We start from the raw sequence: 26,457 nt of genomic DNA, 5'->3' as shown, positions 1-26,457 counted from the left end.
TCAAAGTGGTGTCCTGACTGCTCTGGAGACCTGTCAAATCCATGTCACCCTTGGGGACCTGTCAGAGCTCCAGTGTAGGAGGGGATGTCCCCCCGGGCTATTTCACCCTGATGCTGGCATGGGATGCTGGTGCTGGGGCAGCTCCCAGCCTGAATCTGTAGGAGGTGCTCGCTGAGTTACTGTGGAAACACAGATGGTCCATGATGGTTTAGGGTTTTGTGCAGAAAGACCATCTTGAATTTCTAAGCGTAGTTAAAATGATGGGTAAAAAAGGGGTCAGGTCATAGAGCAGCCCTCAGCTGGGTGGTCTGAACACCCTGACCAAACCTGCCAGCACAGTCCAGACATCCTTATCTGCTGCTGAGCTGCAACCACAGCCCAGACTCACCTGCCAGGAAGGAGCTGGGGGAGATTTTCAGGTAACAAACAGGCTTGAGGAGATCAGAAACCATTTGCATTTATTTTGGGCGGAAAAGAAATACTGTTTGTCTTATGAATTATTCACTAGGTAGTTAATTGGTTTGTTTTGGCACTTTTCCATTCTGGGCTTCAATTTCTGTTTAAAACAGCCCAGGGATACCAACCCAAGGCTGGTACCTCTTTTTTGCCTTCTTTAGATTTTTGCCACTGTGGCAAGGGGGGGGGGCAAATGCTGACAGAACCCCTCAGAGAGGAGCCACACAACCTCGGGACAGAAGAACAAAAACCTCCAGGCTTCTGCTGCTGGTTCCAAGGATTTTTGTTCCTTTGCAAGGTCTGTGAGAGCTGCAGGGAGGACAGGAGCAGGGTTTGTCTCAACAGTCACGGAAGGAGTGGGCAGTTCTGCTTGGGAATGCTGCGAAAGTTCCCAGTCTGCAGCTAGGGGCAGGACCACACATCCCCAGCTGCACTGCAGTGGTGCAAGTGGTCTTTTTGCAGGTTTCAGTGGTCATTCTCACCTGACAGATCCTCCTTTCTGCTGGGGCTGTAGCTTCTCTGTTCTTCCTCCTCACGTTTGGGCACTGATCCTGGAGCTCATGCATTTGCTGGGGGCAGGGAGGTGGCACGAGATTTCTCCTGTGATCTTTATGCATTAAGTGCATCTTGCCAGGTTAGGGGGCTCTGCATCTCCCAGGGGCTTCCCCCTCCTGCTGGGACCAGCATTTGAGAGTGGCCAATGCTTCTGAGCCAGCTTCACACACGCATCTCCCTTCCTCCCTGGTGCAGCCCTGCAAAGTCCTCCTGTACTCCCAGTATCCCGGGAAGGACAATGTCAGCACCTCCTGCCTGGCACCTGGACAAGCCTGGCAGCCTGGATGGGGCACAGGAGGTGACTGCTCCCCCAGGCTCCCCAGTGCAGGAGGTGTGGGGGGAGCTGCTCAGCTCCAGGCTCCCCTGGCTGTGCAGCTCCGCAGCTCCCACGGGAGCTAAGGGTTTGTTCTTTCTGAAAAGGCTTTTCCAATGGAGCATTTCTCCTTTCTGATTTACACAGCTGCACACCGCTGGGCTTTTCGTCATTAACAGCCTTGACATTGGGAAAAAGGCTGCTGAAGCACTCTGAATGCGAATGAAAGGAGGTGCCTGGGGGCAGCCGCATCACCTGAGCCGGGACAGGCTCTGCAGCTCAGCAGAGGTGCAGAGGAGCGGTCCCAGGCTGTGCCCTGTCCCTGTGCTGGGCTCTGGGGCAGGAGCCCGCGGCACTGGCTGCTCGCCAGGCACAATTCAATCAAAGGCGTCGGGGTAATTGCCTTTGGTCTCCCAGCAGGGCCCGCAGCCAGCCGGCGCTCAAGCCAAGATCAAGACTTGAGAGAGGAAACCAAAGGAAAAATTAATTCAGAAAGATCCCTGGCTGCTGCCGCTGTGCCTGGCATGTGGGTACTGGTGTTGGTGTCCCAGGGCGTGCTTCCAGCCTGCCACAGGAAAAAAAAAGCCCTGTGCACAGCTGGGGTTCAGCCCTCTCCTCTCTGCGTGGAAGGAGAGCCCTTCCTCTCCCAAGTGATGGATGATGACCCCTGTGAGCCTTCCCTGCTGGAGCCAGCCCCAAGCCTGGCTGTGCCCCCTCAGCTGATCCTGGCAGGGCTGTGCTGAGGCCAGTGCCCGATGGGTATTTGCTGAACTCCAGTCTGAAAGCAGTGGGGAGCCCCATCAAAGTCACCAGGGCAGGCCAGGCTGACGTTCCTCCCGCTCCTGCAAGCACTGCCTGAAGCCCCTGGGATTTCTCCTACAGGAAGAGCGAGGCTTTGGAGAGATGACAGGCCCGCAGCTCTGATCCCCCACACCAAATTAATCTTTATTTGCACTAAACCGTTCTGAAATGCCATCATCTCCTGGGAGAGAGGGAGGGATTGAGGTTTCCTTTGGCTCACTACCTGGGTGGGAGGGGCAGATGCAGATCCCTGCTTGCAGTGGGGTGTAAGGCAAGGGAATGGGATGTAAGGGAATGGGATGCGAAGCAAAGCACTGGGATGCAAAACAAAGCACTTCCCAGCTCCAGCACCACCCAGATTGCTGCCTGCAGGCACACAGGGGACAATGAAAGAAACACCAGAGGCAGACAACAGGTGGAGAGGATGAGTTTCCAAGCCTGCAAAGCCAAATTTGATTTGTTCTTAAAAAAAAGAAAAAAAAAAAAAAAAAAAAAAAAAAAGAAAAAGAGAAAAAGAAGCTCCAAAGCCAACCAAAAAATGCAGCCCTCTAAGGAAGGAGAGACCTGCAGGTCTAACCAAGCCAGCACCCTTATTGATCAACAAGTGGGAAGTAGTGGTCCTTGTCACAAGCAGCTTGGTGTTGGTAGAACTGAGTTATTAATGCTTCAGGGGAGAGAAAGAAAGGTCAAAGTAGAAGTGAAAAATTGACTGCTGCCTCGTTAGGCCCAGGTGCCTCTATTATTAAATAAAACCTTGGCAGTGCACCTCAAGTAAACCAAGGAACATAAATTATGTAAATTCATCTCCCATCTTTCTGCTGCACTGCATTAAAGGAAGCAGGGTAGGACCCAAAGTACGTGATAAAGGGGAGAGATTAAAAGGAGATGCATATAATCTTAGAGGTTATAGCATGAATAGATTGAGCCATAAATTAATTTCAGTATGAGGACTGTTAAAATCATCTAACATCACCCTGGCCAGAAAATTTCCTACAGACCTTTGTTTGAGCAAGAAAATACGCTCCAGAAGAACACTGAGATCTTGTTTAAAAGCAGGGCATTATAGAAAAATCACTATATCATTAATAAGCTAATGCAAAAGTAATTTCTTCTATCCGGTACAAACATATTTTGTTTTACTTCACAGAGAGACTGGTTGTCAAGCAGGAAACTTTGAATGAAAAGGTGTCCTTTCCTCATGAGGCCTAGAAAATCTAGGAAACCATTATTCATGACAGACCAAACCATCAATAATTTCAGGCTGGTATTACACATTTAGATGTAGGAAGAGCATCCTTGTGAAAATTTGCTTCTTTACATGTTGGCACATTACAGGTCAGAGAGGGCACATCACCTGGCATCCCACTGGGAACCTGATGTCTGGCCAATTTTTAGTGCAGTAGGATTATCCCAGTAAGTTTGCTTCTGTGTAAAACTTAGAGTTTTCATCCTAGAGGTGCAGCTGTCCTGACAAAACACAGACAGGCATTTCTGCCTTGCTCTCCCAAGGAAACAGAGCCCTGAGGAGATGTAGCAGCAAGAATGTGCCTGTGAGGATGAGGAAGAGGATGGGCTGGTGGGCATGAGACAGGCCAGAGGTGCCTGGGAGGACAGCCAGGGGTTATCCAGGCTGATGGCTTGTTTCCCATCAGTGATCAACATCATCTCCTGATCAGCAGCTGGGAAAGAGGGTTCTGCACCTTGTGGCCACAGAGCTGCCAGGGCAGGGAGCAGGGCTCAGAGGAGCAGCACTGCTTTTGCCCCTGCTGCATAATTCCCTGCCTTCCAGCTGCTCACACAAGTGTCTGCCCTATGCACCCCTGGGTTGAGAAAGCAGAAAGATTCATGTTCTTCCAAGTTGCTCCCTCTTTGTTGGGTTTGGTTGAGATTGAGCAGCGAGTTGGAAAAACTGCAGGGAGATAAACAGGGATGTCACAATAAAGCCCAGCCCCGTGGGCACCAGGCCAGTCCTGACCTCAGGCACGAGCCCTCACTGCCTCTTGCAGGATGTTTCTAAGGGAAAGGAGCTGAATCCTGTTTGCCAGAAGCCAAGGAAACCCAAAGCACAGACTGCAGTTCTTCAGAGTTGTTCTCGTTCAGAGCAGCTCCCCGCAAAGCTGCCCTGAATTTGCCTAAATCTAAAACCCTCAGCACCATGAGCTGGGAAGGCTTGGTGCACCTGCTCCCAGAGTCAATATTTGCTCAGCTCGCCCGTGCCTGGCTGTCTCCACACCATCTCGTTTGCCTTGCCCACATGGAGCAGGGTGGCCAAGGTTGCCAGCACCTAAAAATAACACCTCCCTTAGCTGCCACCCTGATACCTCCTCTCTGTGGAATCATTTCCCAACGGAACAGGGCTGCTGCAATCATGTTTTCTCTTTGCTTCTTGACCCCTTAAATCACTTTCAGATCTGCTGGCCACTTTCAGGGGGATGTGGCAGCAGGGTGGACATCTCAAAGGCAGCTGAGCTGTTGCAATCTCAGCAAAACTGCCTAGTGGAGTGGAAGAGAGAGAGTCAGTCCTGTAAGCCCATGTGGGAAAGGCTCAGATCCTGTGCCAGAACTCTGTTAGGGAGCAGCAGAGAAGCCAGCAAGGCCAGGGGAGATGCAGAGCCTGACTGCAGCAGCTTTGCTCACAGTCACTGTCTTTGTAAACAGCTCCTAACCCATGAGCAGGACACAGACCCGTGTCCCAGGCCATGGGGAGATGACACATCCACGGCACGGGTGGATGGCTCCAAGCTGCACCTGAAGTGATTTAATCCCTAATAGCAATATTTAAATGCTTGACAATTGAAGAACTCTCACGCAGCTTCCCTGTCAGTGTATCAGAGTCATCTTTTATAAGCTATAATGTTAAACAGGTTTAAGATTCCTCCTTTTCAGAGCAGAGTGCCACAGTTAGCTCCTGCATGCCATGCATTTATTGCTGGAAGCCATTCTGGAGGCTGGACTTGCTTGGAGGCCTGGTAGGGAGCTCCAGCACCCTGGTGTATCATTTGATGTTTCTACATCAGGGTTGTTGTCAGGGTTGTTGTATCTCAGTCCTGTCACCCTTGAGGAGGACTGATCCAGGGGCTGTGTCCTGCCAGCAAGAATCCACAGTCCCATCTCTGGATTGGTTGGGAACATTCTGAGGCAGAGGTAGCTGAGCAAAGATGGAAAGATGGAAATGGGTCTTGGAGATGCTGGTCGCCAGCTGGGGCACTGGGGCTGCCCTGGGGGCTGCATGGTGAGCACTGACAGGGAGGCAGTGAAGGTTCACAACCCTGTGCCACTCAGCCTCGGTGGGATTCACACATGGTGGAAACTATGCCCTGGTTTTCCTTTTGGAAGGGGATTCCCAGCCCACCTTGGCCTCTTGGTTTAATCTCCCAGCAGCGGCTGTTTATCAGCCATTGCCTCCCTCCCACTGGGATTTGCTCCCTCCCTTGCTGCTGCCTCTCCAAACCCTGCAGAACAGAGCAGGGAAAATGCACAGATATGTCCTCATTCAACAGATGGCTTGAAAAAATCCAGGAGGGCTCGGCCCTGTGTAGAAGCCACTCGTTTTAAGGAGGCTTCATACAGAGAACACATGGTTTCCTTTCATCACTTATGTCAAGACTGGAGCTGGGCTAAGAGGCGTCACCTCCCCACCACTGCGTGCCTGCCTCCTTTGAGCTATGTTGAGAATCTCTTCACTCCTCTCCCTCTGGTTTGATGCTTCCCCTTTGATCTGTGTCATCTCAGGTTTATTTTCCAAGGTTCAGAAAGAGCCTTGTCAAGCAGGCAGGGGCAGAGCCTCTCAGCAGAGCACGTTCACTTGTCAGGCTCCTTCTCTTCCACATCAAGTTGTTTCTTTTCCTTTATCTTCCTGCACAGCAGCCAAAGAAGGAACTTCTTTACCCTGGCCCTGGGAGAAATCTGCCAGGGGCTGGCATGGCTTGGGGATCTCATGCAGCTCTGCCCAGGGCTGATGGCTTCACACCCAAGTTTGTTGCACTTTGTGGTCCAGAGCGTGACACTCTGGCCTAAGGTGAGCCTTCCTTTGCCAGAATTGCCTTGGTGGCTTACAGCAGCAAATATTAAGCAGAGCACAAAACTGGCCAGTGGGTAGCAGGAACCTCTTGTGGTTATAAAACAAGAAAACCGAAATAGCTTTAATGCTTTTCACACTGTGTAGGCTTAAGTGTTTTTTAAAACAGCCTCGGTGTTCCCTGAATGTGGTAAATGAGTTCTTCTGAGTCCTGGAGGGCTCTCAGTGTGCAAGAGGCTGAGCGTGGCAGGACAGGCAGCCTGAGACAGCAGCAGTTCAGCATCCCCAGTTGGCTCAGACATCCCCTGTACCTGGGCACAAAGGTCCTTTAGGTGGAGGTGCTTTGTGCAAGGGGTAGGTGAGGGCAGGAGCTGCCTTTGCCATATCTGTTGAAGGCACTTGTCAATTTTTTCCATCTCACGGGTCTGTCCTGAGCAGTGCTGGGGCTCAGATGGAGCATGGACCTCTCAAGCGAGCTGTGCTGACACAGACTGCTCTGCCCAGCCTGCTCCCAGCAGTGCACAGGACCTCACTGGGTGGGTAAGAGTGCATCCCACCCCAACAGCTTCCCTGGGCTAGCTGAGCTTCTCCTAGGGACAGTCTGGGAACTGGGAGTCGCACTGTCTGCTGCTAGATTGTGCTGTGAGGTTATATGTGTCACACAGATCATGTCTGAGTTTTATTTCTCTTTAAAGCAAAGATCTTTTTTAGCATGCAAACAAATGCTCTCCTAAAAGGGAAGGCACCATCTGCTTCTAAGCACAAATTTAATTTTCCAGAGGGTTAGGTTTAAATAAGATCCACAGTCTCAGAGCGGTAGCTGGGGGAACCTGTAATGGGGTTTGGCCCCTTTGGCATCTTGCTGGAAGCAGATGTTTTCATTTATGGGAGGGAGACACGGTGCCTGCAATGAAAGAGGGCTTCTGGCAGCTGGAGACTCCCAAACTCCCTGTGCTCCTCCCAAAGCCCTGATGGTCGAACAGGTGCTTGCAGGTGGGCTCAGAGCACTGACATGCACACAAAGGATCAGAAGGACATTGTTGTGGGCCCCTCATCCTTGGGGGAGTCAGCAAGCAGGACTCACAGCTGCAGCCAGACGCTCTCCTGTGCACAGCCATTTGTTGGGTGAGCTGGAGCAAGGCTGTGCAGCTGGCTGGTTTTTCACATGCGAGTGCTGGGAGCACCAGCAGCTCACCAGTTGCACCAGTGCAGGGCCCAGCACAGCCCCTGTGGAGCTCTGGTCCCCATCAGCTGAGCCAGTGGCCCTCATGTGCTCTGCCTCTCTTGCCTTCCAGCCGCTGGTGTTGCTGATGGAGTGGCCTGAAGCCACCAACTTCGCCTGCCTCATCGCAGGCTACTGCCGGCTCCTGGTGGACTCCAAGAAGATGATCCTGTCCAGGGCCCCCAGCCAGCCACCCCCACCTCAGATTATCAAGGCAGGTACGTTTCAGCCTCTGCTTTCTGTGCCAGCCCCTTCCCCAGCCTCCTCCCCTCCCTGTGCTCAGCACTGTGCAGCATTAGGAAGGGGAAGGCTTTCTCTGACATCTCCCCTCTGCTCCCACTCGGCTTGAGAACCAGCAGACTCCCTCTTTAGCCAGAAAGCAAGGAGCAGGGAGACAGGCCCTCATTTTGGATCAGCCAAAATGACTCGTGCTATCAGCTCAGGCCCTAAGCACTCCCCGTGAGTTGTCGTGGCAGCTCCTGGAGCAGCTCCAGGAGCTGCCTTTTGAGAAGACCTGTGACGCTGCCAGCCACATGCCGGGTCCTCACAGAGCAGCCTGTGCACTGCTGCAGGGATGCAGCACACCTTCCCTGGCTGGCATCCTGCTCCAGAGACCCAGCTGAGTGTGTGAGCTCAGGGGGCTGCATTCCTGCTGCCTCTGACACTGCTGCCCCCAGCCTGGGGCTCTGAGCCTCACGGGCAGCCCTGCGAGCGTGGCTGCTCTGCTGATTTCTGAATCAGGAAGGCAACTTGGCTGTCCCAGCTTTTCAGGGAGCAGAAGGCTGGTCTGGACACAGCGGGAGCTTCCATCCCGACAGGCACCAATGCTGTCCCTTAAGGATGGATTGGAGGTGTGAGTCACCCTTCAGAAAGAGCAATGATTCTCAAGAGTGATTTCAAACAAGAGCCAACCATGAACTACATGCTGCTGTTCCATCCAGGTGTCCACATCCAATATATTTTGTATAGGAAATATAAAATACGGGTTCAGTGACTGGAGATGGGCAAAATACCAACCCAGCTGCGCCTGGAAGGTCACTCCCAGACCTCCCAAGTGACACTGCAGCTCCAGAGAGCTGTGACAAGTCCTCAGTTTAGCTGCCAGTGTCAAAACTCCCTTCTCAGGATGGGCCTGGCTTGGGGAGGTGGAAGGAGTGCAGAGAGCTCATGGGGTCCTTGGGAAAGCACTTGGTGCCTTTGAGGAAGGCACCCAAACGTGGATCTGGCACATGTGGGAGGACACACTCACAAGAGGGATCAGGAAAGCATCTGCAGCAACCTCAGTGAATCCAGAAAAGGCTTGGCAGGTGATTCTGGTGTAAGCATAAGCAGTTTCCTCTCCTTTCTTCCTCTGTGCCTCTGACTGACAGCTGTCACTGTGCTCTGCCCTGGTTGCCCTATGGAAATGTCTTTAATCACATTTTGCTGTGAGCAGAGGGTGTTTGCAACTGAAGTGGTTTAGAGTGTCATCAGAGTGGTCCTTCCCTGGCCCCTGCCACCCTGACGGGGGCTACAGGGACACATGGGGCACGTGGCTGTGGGAGCTCAGAGAAGTGGAGAGCACCCCACAGCCGGGGGCTTGGAAGGAGGCTGGCAGCACCCGCAGTTCCTGGCCTCTCAGGGATGTCTCAGCATGTGCTAGTGGTGTTTTTCCACATTCTAGCTACTGTGACAGTAGCCAGAATATTTTTTCCTGAGATTTTGCTTCAGGGCCACGGTCCAAACCTCTGCCAAAAAGAGTTGTAGATCTTGCCCTGTTCTTGACAGTCTCAAGTAACCAGTGTAAGTCTGCAGGGGCAGGAGTGAGCGTGAGAGGGAGTCGCAGTGTGGGCAGGACAGCGATGGATCTGTGCCAGCCCCTCTCTGGATGGCCTGTCCGTCCTCCTGGGTGCAGTGAAATCCTCCGTGACCAGAGGAGTGGAGCAGTTCCCCTGCAGGCCCTGCACTCAGCCCAGCCGCTCAGGCACCCTTCAGAAGGATGGATTTAGGGTGTGCTGGGGAAACAGTCTGCTCTCCACAGGGCTCAGGCTGAGCTGTCAGAGCTGGGCGGATCACAGGGAGCAGCCACTGCTGATCATTAGCACATCCTTGCAGGAGAGAGCCCCACTGGGATGAATTAAGTTAGCCCAGACTTCCCAGGCTGCAGGCAGACTGTGCCAGAATTTTAAATGTAAAATCAAGCCTTGGCCCGTGCTTTTACCTAGGAGAGGAGCACATCCATCTTCCCTGAGGCCCATTAGAGGCTCCTGCTGAACAGCAGACATTTTTAGAAATGCACACGCTGTCTGAATGTTGTCAGTTGGATCCATCTCTCTGCATTTCCCTGCGGAGCCATGTGCCAGAGCCTTGCCCTCCACTGTGCCATGCTGGAGCTAACAGGTGATTCACCCCCCTGTCCCTTCTTCTCCCCACTCTCACCATCAGCCATCATCAGCCAAGCAGCTCTGTGCCCTTAGTTGCTCTCTCAGCTCCTTGTCAGGAAGTTTTCTCCTTCCTGAGCATGCAGCAGCCGGATTTTGGATTTTTGGGGTTTGGCCCCATTCAGCAGCAGGCCTTGGCTTGGCACGGGCAGCCAGCAAGCCTCTGCCTCAGCCTTTGCCACCCTTCTACAGCCCACACGTGCCCAGCTCCAGCAGCCTTGTGCTCCCTCACACAGCTGTCATTTCTGAGCGCTGCCACGGCCAGGCATCAAAGAGATTTTGTTTTTATTGGGATTTTAGCATTGCAGGTGACGAACAGTATAATACAAACATGTGTTTGGGGAGACAAATTGTCCAATTTGTTGAGCTAATGAATTTAATTAGGATTTATTTGATTTAATTTATCCTTGGTCAGACAGAACCTGCATCCCCCGGCAGCCGCTCTCAGCACAGCTGCACAATCCAACCCGCAATGCAGACAGATGCCCCTCCTGAGGGATGGACCTCTGGCCAGAAATTCAAGTTGTATTTCAGCCACTTTCCCTGCACAAGGGAACAATGGGAGGCTGTCACTGGGAGATACTTAACAGCAAGAGCAACGGGCTCTGCTATAGCCAGCCTGATCCAATAGCTGTCAGCCATACAGAAATAACACACGGATCACAGGCAGCGAGGGACAAGGGGCTGGGGGGTGTCTGTCACTGGAACACAGCCAAACTACAGTGGATGTCTCCCCAAAAGGCAATATTACTCCACTTTTAGGAGTCTCCTGACGAACACTGCTCGGTGTGGCCAACATTACCCAAAAAATGGCAACAATTCCTTCTTGCCATATAGCATGGGAGCTGGCAGGCTGAGGCTGGAGGTCCTTGTCAGAGCAGCTGGGCTGCTCCTGCTGCCCTCTGGACACAGCTGGTGGATCAGTGATGCAGCACCCACATCCCTGTGTCCCAGTGTCAGCTGTGCTGGCCAGCCCTCCTCTGGCTCTGCCCAGCCCTGCCCCCAGCAGAGAGCTCAAGCTCAGGGGCCTGTCCTGGGACCAGGACTGTTTCACGTCCTCATCAAGGACACGGTGGATTGAGAGCACCCTCAGCAAGTTTGCAGATGACACCAAGCTGGGTCGTTCACTTGCAATGCCTGAGGGACAGAGGGACAGCCAGAGGGACCTGGACAAGCTGCAGAGTGGCCCATGGGAATCCCACGAGGTTCAACAAGGCCAGTACAAGGTGCTGCAGCTGGGTCGGGCCAACCCCACTGTTGATCCAGGATGGGGGATGAACAGATGGAGAGCAGCCCTGCTGAGGACTTGGAGGTGCTGGGGGATGAGAGGCTGGACATGAGCTGGCAGCAGGAGCTCACAGCCCAGAAAGCCAAGTGTGTCCTGGGCTGCCCAAAAAGCAGCATGACCAGCAGGTCAAGGGAGAGGATTCTGCTCCTCTGCTCCACTCTGGTGAGGCCCCACCTGCAGTGCTGCCTCCAGCTCTGGGGTCCCCAGCACAGGAATCACATGGACCTGTTGGAGCGAGTCCAGAGGAGGCCATGAAGATGACCAGAGTGCTGGAGCACCTCTCCTAGGTGAGAGAGTTGGAGGTTTTAGTCTTGAGAAGAGAAGGCTCCAGGGAGGCTTTTTAATAGGGCTTGTAGCTATAGGACAAGGGGCGGTGGTTTTAAAGTTAAAGAGAGTAGATTCAGATTCTATACTAGGAGGAAGGGTTTTATGATGCAAGTGCTGAGGTGTAGGCACAGGTTCCCATCCCTGGAAACATTCAAAATTTCCTTGAATGTTGGACATGGCTCTGAGCAACCTGATCTAGTCGGTGTCCCTGCTCACTGCAGGGGGATTGCACCAGCTGGCCTTGAAATGTCCCTTCCAACTCCTTCTGTGGTGCAGGACGTTTCTCCTCCCCTCATTCCCGGCAGACAGGCCCAGCAGGTTTTCCAAAGGACCAGCCAGGTGGCCTGAGTGTGCTGCAGGGAGCATGGGTGTGCCACTGCAGTGCTGCATGCTGCGGGCCGGAGGGCAGAGAGCACGCGGGTGCTTCTCCAGGGTGAGCAGGAGCTTCCCCACTGTTTTCCCTTCATCCGGGAGCTGCTGCTAATGTCCCTGTTGTGGTTTTGGTTTAGATTACATCAACGCACACAACTTCCAGCGGCCTGCCACGGCAGGGCACATGGGAAAGAAAGAGAATGGGCTGGTGGGTGGCTCTGCCACTGTCACCGGAGCAGCCGGGGCTTCTGCCACCAGGGCTTCGGACTCGGAGCTCATCCGCTTCTGCTACCTGCACATGCGAGAGCAGAGGAAGGAAAGAGAGAGCGGGACGGATATCAATGAAAACCTGATTTTTTTTGAGGAAACTCGTCCCAGGACCAAATCTGACCCCACTTCCAAAAGCTCTGGCCAAGGCTACAACGGGGTGGCTAAGGAGTGCGACCCGGATGGCCTTGAGCAAGACAGGCACGCCAGCAGGGCCAGGGCACACACCATCGACACCCACCTGCGCAGCGATGCCTCCCACTTCTACTGCGAGTCCTGCCAAGCCAAGATCAAGAGCCGGCTGGCCTCGGGCACGGGGGGCAAGCCTGGCAGCACCCGCGACAACATGGTGGACTTGATGTCGCTTCCCCCTCCGGGCAATAACGATGAGGAAGAAGACGAGACAACGTCCCTGCTCCCCGCCATCGCCGCCCCCCCTCCCGGCTTCCGCGACAACAGCTCCGACGAGGACGACCCCAAGCGCCGGGCAGCTGCCCAGAGCCAGGAGCAGGGCCGGCACCTCTGCGGCATCCTCTACGACGAGATCCCGGTCACTCTGATTGACAACGTGCAGCCACGCACGGTCCGAGACCACGCCCAAGAGCTGGATGATGCCCTGGTGTCCACCCTGCAGGCACTGGAAGCCCTGGCTGCTTCAGAGGATTGTCCACACCCCCCTCCACAGCAGACAGCAGGTATTTTAGTGGCTGTGACACCCTTTTTTCCCTATAGCCTTTCTTTCCTACTGTACATCCTTCCCTTTAGTCTCCTCCCATCCTATAAGTGACTGTGAAGCAGCTTCTAGTAAAAACTAAGTTGTGGCAGCAGGCTGTAGCAGGAGCAGCCAGTTTGCTGCTCAGAAGATTTCTAAGAAGCTGGGGTGGGGCTCCTCTTCCTGACAGAGGCTGAAGGAGCCTCTTGGTTTATCCCATATCTGCTGTATGCCACGATGCTGGGGCGAGTCTCTAACCAATACTTTGAGCGTGAGCTCCTCCCCACTGTGACCCCACTCAGCTGGGACCTTTGGCCGTTGGTCCTTGCAGGTTCTCACCCGGGTTTTGCAGTGTGTGAGCCCTTCACAAGGCGAACCTGCTGCCAGATGGGTGACTCTGGGACCAGCCTGCTGGCAGCACAGTCCTTTGTCCCTCTTCCCACCTTGGTTGCCCTACTCACTGTGGCAGAGTACCTGTTGCCCAATTTTCCTTCTTGTGCCAGAGACATCCCTATAGCTCTGCTACCACCAACAATGGAAAGCTTCACAGGATCTTTTCCTGGGCCAGAAGCTCTTGCTGAATTGAGCTATCAAGCCAGCTCAATGCTGACAAAGTGATTTCCCTTACAAGCCTTAACTCTTAGTGGTGAGAAGTCACAGAAGTTTCTCCAGTGTGCCCTGCATTCCTGGGACCCTCCTGCCACAAGGAGCTCCCCTCTCCTCCACACAGCACTGTGGTGTGAGGGTTGTTGTGGGGTTTTCTTTGTGTCCCTCCTCAGGTCTCATTGTCCTGGCTGCCATCACTCCTGAGTCATCCTTGGACTCTGGCCACGAAACGAACTCCTCAGAGCTGACCGATGTCTCGGAGATGGTCTCTGCCATGAAGCAGCATCAGAACGCAGCCTACTTCCTCACCCAACACATCAACAAAGAAAATCTCCTGGCCAGGAAGGACTTGCCTTTCCGAATCCAGAGCTGTGCTGCCCAGGCTGTTCTCACCTCACCCTACCCCCTGAGCCGCCAGGACCCGAGCCCTTCACTGAAGCCAGCCTTCTCTACCCAAAGTCCCAGCCTTCCCAACTGCAAGAGCAAGCAGGAGCAGCAGCACGGGGAGCGGAGCTGCCCCTCGGCTGCCCAGCCGGGGCTGACCCCCCAGCTGAGTGAGCAGAGCAAGGGGGCTTCGGTGCCGAGCTCTGAGTGCAAAGGTGCAGGTCACACAAAAGCTGCCTTTGAGGTATCTCTGCATGCCACAGCAGCCCCAAGCAGGGAGCAGGCACAGGATCTCCAAGAGAAGATGCCCAAAGAGGTGCAGCCGAGCTCCAAGCTCCTCCTGGATCAGAAAAGCAGTGTAACTCCCGCCATCGTTTCGGCTGCTCTGCAGCAGGTGGCAAATGCAAAAGCCTCAGCTCCCCAAGTGGTATCAGCCTTAAAAGAAGAACGGAACATGAACGGTACCAGCAGCTGTGCATCAGCCAGCAGCAAGCCTTTGACACTTAAAGGAGGTCCACAAACTGCAGAGACATTATGCAACTGTCAGCAGCAGCAGCAGCAGCAGCAAGTCTCTCTGCAGCAGCACTGTGAAGTTTCTCCAAGTCCTAAGGAAGCTCCTGGCAGTCAGGCTGAAGCTTTCCACCTCGCCTCAGCAGGCGAGGAAATGATGTCCAGTAAGACTTTTGCCTCTAAAAGCTACCAGCAAAAAGTGAGTAGAGATGCTCCAGGAAAAGCTGCAAGTGGAGAGACGGGTCAGAAGGCAGGTGGGGAAGCCATAAGCCTCGTCTTGCAGAAACACGCAGCTCCTTCAAACCAAGGACAGAAAATACAACAGGAAAGCTCGGCCAAAATCTTAAAAGCTGAGAGCAGCAATGTGCACTCTCCATCACCTGGTAGCACTTTCAGAAGCACCAGTGAGGAAGCCAAAGGGCCAGTCCAGCTGATGCCCAGATCCGAGAGCCTGCAGATTAGCACCGTGCCTTCCAAAAAAGTAGAAAAAGTGCTGGAGGTATCCCAACAAGATGCTGATGTCCCAGCTAAACCCAAAGCCCCAAAAGCTCCCTTCAGGCTTAGGAACCTGTTCTCTGCAACATTTCCCACCCGGCTGAAGAAGGAGACGGACGAGCGGCAGGCCCAGCTGCAGAAGGTGAAGCAGTATGAGCTGGAATTCCTTGAAGAGCTGCTCAAGCCAAAGAGCAAAGGTGACCTCCCGCCCCAGGAGTATCTGCACCCACCTGCCCCTGGGCGCTGCAGCTGCCAGCTAAGGAGCAGTCCCGTGCAAAAAGTGCCAGGGATGTCCAGGGAGCAAAGGCGTAGCTGTGACTGCAAGCGGATTTGCAGGGGAATGAGGCCACCCCCCAACAAACTGGTGATACCAGAACTGGAGAGGCGAGACAGGGATAAAGATGCAGATGACCAGAAGCAGGTAGAAGCCATTAGGCTGACCAGCATGAGCAGCCCTTCCAAAGGCAAACGGATACGATCCACAAGTTTAGAGTCCAGAGACAACCGGTCAGATGCAGAGAACGACATGTCCTGTTTGACAACGTGCACCTCCCGAGGGGAGTGCGTGGGTGCACCCCACTACAGGAAGCTCTTGCGTCGCTACAGTGTTAGTGAAATAGACAAGACTGACAGGACATCCTTGTCCTCTGACGTCTACCAGAACATCTACACAACCAAGCAGAAAGGCCCCCAGAAAGAGCCTGAGCCCAGCATCCTCTGTCCCATTCTGAAGAGCAAAATCCAGGAAGCCTCTGGAGTGGCTGACCCCTCCTATGTCCAGATTGCACAGGACAAAAAGAACCAGAAGGGTTCAGCAGTGTTCTCTGTCCAGGAGGAGATGTACCCAAGTCCTGCTGAGCTGCGGGATGAAGACATGGAGGATGAGAAGTGCTGCTCCATCCGGTACTGCTTCTACTACAGAAAATGCGATGTTGCAGATGATGGAAGCGAGAAGGATGAGCTGTCCTATTCTATCCCCATGCAGATACTCCCGGGAATGAAGCTGGACAATCAGATGGTCCCAGTCATGAGCAGGACTCTTCAGGTCCTAGATGCAACAGCCTGCAGCAGTCCCAATGAGAGCCAGACCCAGGAAATAGATTTAAGGACCTCCAGTTTTGAGGGGAGCTTGGCAAAGATCAACACCCTTCGAGGCCATGCCTACAGCTTTCCCAACGGGTTTCTGCAGGTGCAGCTGGACACCAACGAGCTCCTGACCATCCTGAGGCAGTGTGTGCTGAGCCCTGAGGTCCGGGACTGCAAACCCTACATCTCCCAGCTGGCTGAGTACAAGCAGGAGCTGGCCCTCAAGTTCAAGGAGTTCCGGGCGTCCTGCCGCCGCGTGGCCGCCGTCGACAAGAGTCCCACCCACATGCTCTCCGCCATCACGAGCAGCTTCCAGGTGCTAAGCAGCCTCATCGAGACCTTTGTGAGGCTGGTGTACGTCGTGCGCTCGGAGTCCCAGCGCCAAGAGCTGCTGACGAAGGTGGAGGAGGTGGTGAGAAACTACACCTTCCTCCTGAAGGCTGCCGAGGAGTCCACGGCCAGAACGCTGAGCCACCAGCAGACCGTGGAGCAGCTCGCCCGCCAGTCAGCCACGGTCGCCACAGTCATGAGCACTCTCACACGCTCCCTAAAGACGCTGATCAATAAGTAAAGCCGGCTGTGGAGACCAACAAGGCAGTGTGTGCCAGGCCATGCTCCCCAATCTCACAGGTCCGGTGAGGATGCGATGCCTGCAGGCCCACGTTTGCCGGGGTTTGCGATAGCCAAGACACTCTTTGATCTCTGCAGAATGGATGGTTGTGTTGGCGATGGGTTTGAAGGGTGGATTCATGCCCTGTCACAAGCTGTGCAATCAGCTGGCCCAGGGGCTCGAGCAGCTTCTCTGCTTGTTCTCCCACACTGGCTTGTTGGTGACAGTACTTGGGAGGTACAGACACCCCATCTCCACACCAGTTTGGTTCCATGGGGCTCTGGCCTCGCTCGTGCAGACCTTTGTCACAGTTTGTGGTGGGCCAGTGAGCTATCAGGGGCTGAGCTGAGATCTCCTGGCTTCACTTAGGCAGTCTGGAACCAAACCAGTGTCACGCCACGTAAACAACTCTTCTGCCTCCAGGATCTTCCTGGCCCACAACGTAACACAACGTAATTAGCAGCAGAAGGGATCTCTGGGTGCAAGTCCCTGCTGCTGTGCTGGGGCTTGGGAATTAGTCCTAGCAGGGGCAGGTTGCCATAATGCTGGGACAGAGCTAGGGCACCCTCCTGGGCTCTCTCTCACAGCTTAGGCCCCAGGGCTCTAGTCCTGAGCACAGGCACTGCCTGTGCCAAAGGCAAGGGCTTAATGCCTGCAAGTGGGGACAATCCACAGAACTACAGGACTGTCAGTCCGACCTCGGTGCCGAGAAGGTCACGGCAGATGATCTTGAGTGCCATCACGTGGCACACACAGGGGATCAGGCCCAGCCAGCACAGGGGAAAGGCAGGTGCTGCTTGACCAGCCCGGCCTCCTTTGTGACAGGGTGACTCTGTGGGTGAAGGAAAGGCTGTGGATGTTGTCTGCATAGATTTTAGTAAAAAATCTAACACTGTGTTCTTCACTGTGTTCTTCAGCATTCTCCTGGAGAAACTGGATGGACGGATGGATGGATGGATGGATGGATGGATGGATGGATGGATGGATGGATGATGGGTGGATGGATGGATGGATGGATGGATGGATGGATGAGGGATGGATGATGGATGATGGATGGATGGATGATGGATGGATGGATGGATGGATGGATGGATGGATGGATGGATGGATGGATGATGGATGATGGATGGATGGATGGATGGATGGATGGATGGATGATGGATGATGGATGGATGGATGATGGATGGATGGATGATGGATGGATGGATGGATGATGGATGGATGGATGATGGATGGATGGATGGATGGATGGATGGATGGATGGATGATGGATGGATGGATGGATGGATGGATGGATGGATGGATGGATGGGCCCCAGAGAGTGGTGGGGAATGGAGCTCAATCCAGCTGGGGCCATCACCAGTGGTGTTCCCCAGGGCTCAGTGCTGTGACCTGTCCTGCTTAGGATCTTTTGTGGACACCCTCAGTCAGTCTAGAGATGCCACCAGTTTGGGAGGGAGGGTTGTGCAGAGGGCAGGAAGGCTCTGCAGAGGGATCTGCATAGGCTGGGTCCATGGGCTGAGGCCAGTTGTGTGAAGGTCAGCCAGGTCCTGCCTTGGGTCACAACAACCCCCTGCAGCTCCAGGCTGGGGCAGAGGGGCTGGAAAGTGCCTGGTGGGAAAGGCCCTGGGGGTGCTGCTCAACAGCAGCTCAACAGGAGCCAGGTGTGCCCAGCTGGGCAAGAGGCCAATGGCACCTGGCCTGTCCCAGCCATGGCGTGGCCAGCAGGACCAGGACAGTGACTGTCCCCTGGCTGGGCACTGGCGAGGCCACTCCTCAAATCCTGTGTCCAGCTCCGGGCCCCTCACGACAAGAAAGACACTGAGGGGCTGGAGCATGGCCAGAGAAGGGAACGGAGCTGAGGAAGGGTCTGGAACACAAATCTGATGAGGAGCAGCTGAGGGAGCTGGGAAAGGGGCTCAGCCTGGAGAAAAAAAGGCTCAGGGGGGACCTTCTGGCCCTGCACAACTCCTGACAGGAGGGAGCAGCCAGGTGGGGATCGGTGTCTTCCCCCAGGTAGCAAGTGACAGGATGAGAGGAAAGGGCTTCATGTTGTGCCAGGGGAAGTTTAGATTGGATGTAAGAAAAATTTCTTCACTGATGGTGGTCAGGTTTTGGAACAGGCTGCCCAGGGAAGTGGTGGAGTCACCACCCCTGGAGGTGTTTAAAAGACCTTTAGTTGTGGCATTTGGAGACGTGGTTTAGTGATGTGCTTGGCAGTGCTTGGGGGAATGGTTGGACTCAATAATCTTAGAAGTCTTTTCCAACCAAAACAGTTCTGTGTTCCTCTTCTGGATGGCTGAATCCATGCTGGAGACCCTGCAAGGAACTCAGACTGATCTTTGTCCACTGCAAGCCAGAAGGTGGGCTAGTAGCTGAGGGGAGACCACTCTCACACCATTCTCCAGAGGCTAGGTTCGTGCCCCCAAGGCTCAGCCCAGACCCTCTCCTATTTCTTTTCACTGTGACCATCAGAGAGGAGCCCCAGATCAGCTTTGGCCATGAGCCAGGCAGGGGCTGTCCTCTTTGCCAGGGTGTCGGGGTTCTTTTTCTGTCTTCACCAGGCTGACTGCCATAAGAAGCATTATTTAGTTCTCTGAGGTGGTTATTTACTCGGAGTCGGGTTTTTCTGATTGTTTTGGGGTTTTTTGTTTTCACTCCTAGGTGAACGGTAAAATGATTCCTAGTTGTGTTCCTTCCCGCCCCAAAGTTCCCCTCCTCCTCCCAGTCTAGTAACAGACATAACCAACGAGACAGCCTTAACTGGTGTTTCCCTGCAGCCACCTGCCCTCCAAAACAGAGCAAGGAGAGAAATGCAAGGTCACGCGTTGCATTGCCCTCGCCCTGCCACCCGCTGCAGCTCACGTCCCGCCGGGATCCCGCTGCCCGTCCCCGTCACACCCGCTGCGGCTGGGCAGGAGGTCACAGCCCTGGCCCCACGGGGCTGAGGGCAGCTGTCCAACCCAGCCAGCTCGCCCCAGCCCTTGGGGACGATCAGGGATCTCCGTGCCAGCGGTCGCTTCCCATCTCTATTGTTTTTGATAAATATGCACACTGGAAATGTCTCGTTCTTCCATAGGAGCTATGGAAACGCACAAATGTGCTTTTAACACGCGCGTCCTTGGAGTGCAATAACCTCCCCTGGCCCATGGCTGTCCCGGACTGGGCCGTGGCTGTCAGCAAGGCACAGAGGATCCTGCTGTGGGGACAGCCTCCTGATTTCAAGAACCATGTAGCAAATATCCAGTGGAAGAGCCAGTTGGGACTTCAGTCCATGGTGGGCAAGGCCCGTTACAGTGCTGAAGGCTGACAGGGAGACGTGTTTTCCCTGGGAATTACTTAGTATGAAACTCTGAGTTTCTTCAAAGCTCCCCATTATGCCTATATCACTCCTCCATAAATCTCTCAGTCTAATACAGAGGAAAATTTTTTTATTGTCTGTATATAGTATATATAAATAAAAAAAAAAGTTATATCTATACACAAATTTATGTCTTGTTTTACAAACAAGAAAGATTAAATATATTAATCTTAATATCCAAACTAGCATTTGTGTCTTTTTTTAAGAATTCTGTGGAAATGTGGCTATTCTTAGATGTACAAGACACTATTCATAAGCAAAACCTCCTATTTTTGTTGCTATAGAAATGCAGGTATCACAGGTTTGAAATGAACTGTTTGACTTGCCAAGGTCACTTTTGTTTTGCTAATGGCTGTTCTGGTTTAATTCTCCCCCCAGAAGGGCAAGGCAGCAGCAGTCACCCTGCCTGATCCCTTTCAGGTGAGCCAAGGTGAGCACCCACTGACCAGCTCCAGTCTGTGTTTTCACCCAAGCCTTTCCTGGCTCTTCTGCCTGGGAAGAGGTGACAGTGTGGCCCTGCCATCAGTGGTCTGATGGCTCTGCTGCCCTCTGGGACGGCTCTGGTGTGTCTGCAGGGGAAAGCCCAGCAAAGCAGAATGCCAGACCTGGGGAGAATTCTGAGCCAAGCAAACAATTTCCTGGCTACAGATGATATCCAATGCAGACGTTTTTGCCTGGCACCATGAACTGCTCCCTGTTTATCAGGGAGGAAGGCGTTGATGTGTGTTCCCTCTATACACCCCAAAGCCTCCAGGAATTATAAAAGCCAAGTCTAATAGGGATCCAACACAAAAACAACCCCTGGAACTGGGTCATTCTCTGTACGGGGGTTGAACGTGTTGTCTAAAGCAAAGGCGGCAGCACTTGAGACTCACACACGTTCTCTGTGCCTCCAGGCTCGTTATTTTAATCTGCATCACACCATTTCCCATGCTGAACTAACGGTGACACTGAATGGGACAAAACCCACCTATTTATAAAGCTGGATATGGATCAAAACCAAGGAAAAGCCAAGAGGTTTTCCAACAACCCCCAGAGCCTGAAAATGTTATTGACAGCAGGCAGTTTAATCAGGGATTTCAGTCTCGGTGCTTAGTACCATCTAGAGGGCAAGAAGCACACCATCAGAATGGTGTTATTTGTACAGGGATATTATCCAGGAGCAGCCAGATGTCCCTCTGTCAGCTGAGGAGCTGGACTGGTACATACCCCCGAGGATGACATTGCTGTACTTGTCTCTTAGTCCCTGCTCTTGTTGGAGATCTGTAAATACTCTCTCCAGGTAAAACGTTCTTGTTAATGGTTCTGAATCACAGCTATTTCCAAAAAATGCATCTCAGTAATACAGCACAGAGAATTAAAAGTGGGGTTTTCTCCCCCAAATCTAGTTCCCATTTCACTGCCCATCCAGTTTATCTCCCTGCAGACTGGCTGGTTCTCATTTAGCACCAACATTTCTTCACCTCAAGGCCCCTGTGCCCCAGAAAGTCAAAGCAAGTTAAAATATTGTGTGGTAAACCAATTTTTCTACATCCCCTCCCACCACAGCAATCTGCCTGAGAGTAGCAGATTGTGTTTGCTGCCCTTCAGCACCTTCTCAGAGCAAAACCCGCAGAACCTGCCCTTCTCACATTGCCTTCCCCCTGAGTGTTCTGCTGTGGCCTCGTGGCTGGTGCAGATTTCCTCCAGGACCTTCCCAGCTCCCGGGCTCAGCCACAGCGTACACTCCTGGCCCTGTAACCCCACAGTCTGCTCCCTCCCTTAATCTCCCCTAATCCATGTCTGCTCTCAAGGAGTTCTCACCAATGCTCTATCAGTGACCATGGACACTGGAATAAAATTGGAATAAAATTGGAATAAAACTGGGGCCACTGCTGGTCCCTCTAATGCTCAGGAGACCGACAGAAGACCTGGTGTGCTGGTTTTGGTTGGGGTAGAGGTAATTTTCCTCACAGCAAGTTGGGTTTTATGCTGGAAACAGGGTTGATAACCCAGGGATGTTTGAGTTATCCCTGAGCAGGGATTGCACACAGCCAGGGCCTGTCCTGCTCCTCACCCTCACCAGTGAGGAGCTGGGGGGGCACAAGGAGCTGGGGGGCACGGCCAGGACAGCTGATCCCAGCTGGCCCCAGGGATACCCCAGACCTTTGGCATCACCCTCAGCACATAAAGCTGGGGGAGAAGGAGGAAGGGGGGACATTCTGAGTTTGTCCTCCCGAGTCACTGTTGCAGTGATGGAGCCCTGCCTTCCTGGAACACCTGCCTGCCAAGGGAGGCAGTGGATGGATTCCCTGCTTAGCTTTGCTTGCTTGTGCAGCTTTTGCTTTATCAGTTCAGCCGTGTGGTGCTGCTTTGCCAGCTGAAGTTCAACCTCACTACCTGGCTGTCAGGGGTTAAAGTGTCACAGGCAGAGGCTGGAAAACCTGCAGGCCTCAAGCAGCAGGTTTTCAACCTGGTATCTCAACCTGGTATCTCAACCAAGATAGGTTTTGTGTCTCCGTGAACTTTGCTGGTCATTGTCAGCTGGAGACAACAACGGGGCACCATGGCTGAGAGCACTTTGAACTCTAATCCCCGTGGTGGAGCAGTCACATTCTCCTGTCAGGATTTCCATGCTCTCCAAGGTCTTGGCAACACTACACAGGACTTGCAGGAGCCCCAGGTACAACAGCAGAGCGAGCGGAATAGCTGGGACCCACAGGAGAGCTGACAGTCAAATGGAAGTGAGTCATGTCTACATTTTCTCCTCATTTAAAGCACAGTGTCTGGATTCCTGTGCGAAATATCCTAACAAATTCCTCACACAGTGGGGCTGGGCAGGACACCTGTGGCTTTCTGTGCACATGGGAGAAGTCTGCCAGGGAGCACAGTCATCTCAGCCTATTTACAGCACCCAAACACGCCTAATATACACGAAAACAGTCTGCACACTTGATAGAGATTTTCCCAGAGGTTTTTCTGTCATGTTATGTAATTCCATGGCAGGGCACGAGCAGACACCTCATCCCACTGCAGCTCCTGCACAACCTCCCAGGCCAGCTGAGATGGTGGCCCTGGCTGTCACCTGTCCCCCACATACGGAATGGATGGAGCAGGGTTTCTGTAGCTGGAATATTAAAGTTATTAAAAAACAAACCCACCATGCCCAAAGTGGCAGAAATTCCAGTGCTGCCTCTCTAAGGTTCGTTGCCCGTGCCAAGAGCTGGTGAGAAGATGAAAGGGCTGGGGACATGCTCTAGGTCAGGACACTTTAAAATGTTTTATTAAATCCCACTTTCGAAAAGCATCTTGGAAATACTCCTAAATCTAACCTCTTCCTAAGGCAAGATGGCTCATTCCTCATATTTTACCTGGGCTCCTTAGAAAGGCACAGTAAAAACACTGAGTGGAAAGATCAGGAACAAAAAGGGAACCAGTCAGGATCCTTTAAAACCGATCTCCAAGTCTGTATTGGTTCCAGTGGAGACTTGGCAATACCATTTATTTCCCAGAATTTTAGCTTTTTCCCGATAAAAGGTGAGCTTTTCCTTGCTGGGTGTGGTCCAGCGATGTCCTGTGTAACTCTGGGAATATTTACAGTGCTAAGGGTGAGCACCATTCCTAAACTTTCCCCCTCTCCGCCAGCCTCTCTCCTTCTGCTCTCGTGTCAGTCTCTCACCCCTTTTTGGCATCAGCTTTCAGCCTCCCTCCCCTTTTTAGCCTCTACTTTTTCAGCCTTCCAACCTTTTTGGCTTTTTTTTTTTTTTGTCCTCAGCTTCTACTTTCCTATCCATCCTCCCACCCTTTCTCTACCTCTCCTTTTCTTTACTTTTTTTTTGACCTCCAATTTTTCGCGGCTCCTGCTTTCAGCCACCAAGGCAAAAGGGCAGAGACGGTGTTATTTCCAACAAGTGCCATTCATTAACAGAACCGGCTGTGAGGCGGTGAAGTCACAAGGCAACAGAAAGAAATAACAACCCTCAGCCACAGGCTTTTTGCATGAAAATGTGCTCTTGATTAGTGGCTGGTGGTAATTGAGTGGCAATTGTATGCAGGAAAGTGCCAAGAGGGGGACGAGGGCTACTTGTCTTGATTGACATCGCCATGAAATTTGATGCTGTTCATGTGCTGCTTGAAACTTCCTGGGAAATTCACTCTCAGCTTGTGACACACAAAGGTATTTCTGATTAATTGCACCTCCTTAGAATCAGGTAAGTAAAATAGTTGGACGGTAATTTAATTCACAGTTTACAGAACTTGACGGAGCACAGCACCTCAGGCCATGAGCTTGTCCTTTCTGCTTGCCGAGGCCAGCTTGTGCTCGTCAGTACTGTAAACCACAGGAAAACCAAATAAAATCCTTTCGATCGAAAGGAGATAACTCGATTTATTGTATTTTGCTTTCAGAATGAGGCTCACCAGCTGCAATGAGGTGCTTTAATTCTGAATAAGGGCATCCACACAAGAGCTGAGACACTCCAATGCACTTCCACGATCTGTGATCATTTCCCTGAGCATCCTTTGAATATCCTGACAGAAGTCCTGACTCCCAAGCCAGTGCGAGTTTGGTCTTCAATGGATGCAAGCACACAATCCCTCCTTTCATCCCAAGAACCAGATAAACCTCTCACTCTTCAAAGCTGCTTCTCCTTGTCCCTGCATGGCAAAGCACACTGCTCCTAGACAAGCTGTGGCTGAGGAACCTCCTGAGCGAGTTTTTGGCTTTGTTTAACTTAGACTTTGGTGCCTTAAAAGCTTCTGCTTAAGCAAATCCCTGCGGTTATCCTGCTCCAAGAGCTCGGTGAGTCGTTAGGAGGTGGACTTTTGTCCTCAGGAACAAAGCGCTGGCTGATCTACAAAGGCACGGTGGAGGCTGAAGTAGTGAGGGAAGCAGGTGGGTGTGAAAACACACCTGGCCGCCTGCTCAGAAAGGGGAAAAAAAAAAAAAAAACCCTTTGATTTTACACATAACAGGTTGCTAGTTCCTGGTTTTAGGATTAAGGATTTAATTCCCTTTTTTTTTTTTTTTTTCTTGTCAGATTTTTCACTCCTCCAAATCGCATCTCTGTGATACCAGGAGGAACCTGATAGGAAAGCTTCTTCCAAAGTCCTGTGGAGGGAAGCCCAGGCAGGGCTCATCAATGAGAGGCACAATTTGCATGTTTAAATATACCCTCTGCTGCCTTCAGCCTCACAGTGCCAGTGCCTGCTTCGCAAATAAACTGAGATGTTTTTCTTTTCTGTGCCTGGGATGTTGGAGCACAGAAAACTCTCGTTCTGTATTCAATTAAATGGAATTTAAAACCAGATGAAGCAAATACTTCAAAACCAAGGTGTGCCCCAGATCAAAGGCCTGGAGTCAGCCGTGAATGGCTGCAGTGATGTGGATTTGGGGCAAAAATGCGTCTGCTGGAAATGTGGGAGGTATCCTCAAATCCCATCACTTGAACCATGAGTAGCCACTCTCTAGTGAAATTTTCTTCACTTCTAAGATTAATTTTGTTTGTTAAGATGAGCAATGATTTGCAACAAATTAGAAGCAAAGGGCTGTGTTCTTCCTTCCCCGTTCCCTGGATTTGTTGTCTGCCACAGCATCTCAAAACTGCTACAGCTACACCAGAAAATAATCAAAATTACCAACATTAATATTCCAGTGCCATCAATGCCAAGCATGGGAATCGATTATCTACTTTTATGCAGATGAATTCCAAATTTAATGACACTGTACAAAGTGTTATAGAAAACCTCCCCCAAGTATGGTATTGTAGTCATTAATTTATGGGTCTTTGGGGATAGTGGCAGCAGCATTTGGGGCCAGGAGAGTTTTAAGAAAATAAAGAAAACATGGCCAGCCCCAGACCCCCTTTGACTGTGAATGATTTCTTCTAGTTGAATTCTCAAGGACTCGAAGCAAATCAATGTCAAATTCACTGCAGAAGTTTATCGTCTCTCAGAAGTTCAGGTAACACGAGTAGGAATTACAAAATTGCAGGAAAATTCTGAAGAAGCTGTCTGTGGCTTTTTTTTTATTATTATTATTATTGTTTACATAAATGTGTCAAATCTTCCTCCTTCACTTTGTGGGGAAAACAACAAGCACAGAAAGGGAGTGCAGAGTCACTGGCTTGGTGTCATCATTGCCCTGGACTTGCTGGTTCTTGTGTGTCTGACACAAACACAGAAATGTGAGCAATTATCAATTCCTGCGTTTTCTGTGACGAACCACAGGGCCTTTTTATTTTGAAGGGGTATATAATATATACAAGCTAAAATGTGAGTGGCATTTCCTTCAAAGCAGTGAAAGGAAATTTGAGATAATTACGTCTTAAAAAAGGACAGGACTGTGTCGGCCTATTAACAACCGGAGACGGGATTAGAAATTGAGAACGAGAATTCAGAAATTTAGAACCAGCATAAAAATCACATCGCTGGGATTCCTGGGGGTGTCCTGTGCAGGGCCAGGAGTCAGGACTTTGGGAGTCCCTCACAACCCAGGATATTCTATGATTAAATTATATCCAGGTTTAAAGGTGAACAATCCAGGTTTAAAGGTAAAAAAACCCCTAAGCACAATGTTTAATTTCGCTAAAGATAAATTAATATGCATAATGCAGTCACTTACAAACAGAATATTCCCAGAAGACTGATTCGGTGTTAGCCTATAATTAGTTACAT

The 26,457-nt window shown here is 52.0% G+C and overlaps 1 protein-coding gene across 4 annotated transcripts in view; it reads left to right on the top strand.

Moving 5' to 3' along the window:
• The window catches only part of FRMPD3 (FERM and PDZ domain containing 3), a 58,539-nt gene extending 41,115 nt beyond the window's left edge, over positions 1-17,424 (top strand). For all 4 annotated transcript variants that reach the window (XM_053990060.1, XM_053990058.1, XM_053990061.1 and 1 more), the window contains 3 exons: positions 7,439-7,583; positions 11,910-12,734; positions 13,531-17,424. In XM_053990060.1, the coding sequence (XP_053846035.1) occupies positions 7,439-7,583; positions 11,910-12,734; positions 13,531-16,403 (3,843 nt within the window). In that variant the 3' untranslated portion in view covers positions 16,404-17,424. The remainder of the gene's footprint in view (positions 1-7,438; positions 7,584-11,909; positions 12,735-13,530) is intronic.
• Positions 17,425-26,457: the final 9,033 nt, after the last annotated feature.

This window comes from Vidua macroura, chromosome 14 (assembly GCF_024509145.1).
Source record: "Vidua macroura isolate BioBank_ID:100142 chromosome 14, ASM2450914v1, whole genome shotgun sequence".
Taxonomy (NCBI): Eukaryota; Metazoa; Chordata; class Aves; order Passeriformes; family Viduidae; genus Vidua; species Vidua macroura.
Note: the sequence above shows the minus strand (reverse complement) of the source record. Positions and strands in the feature narration are given on the sequence as shown.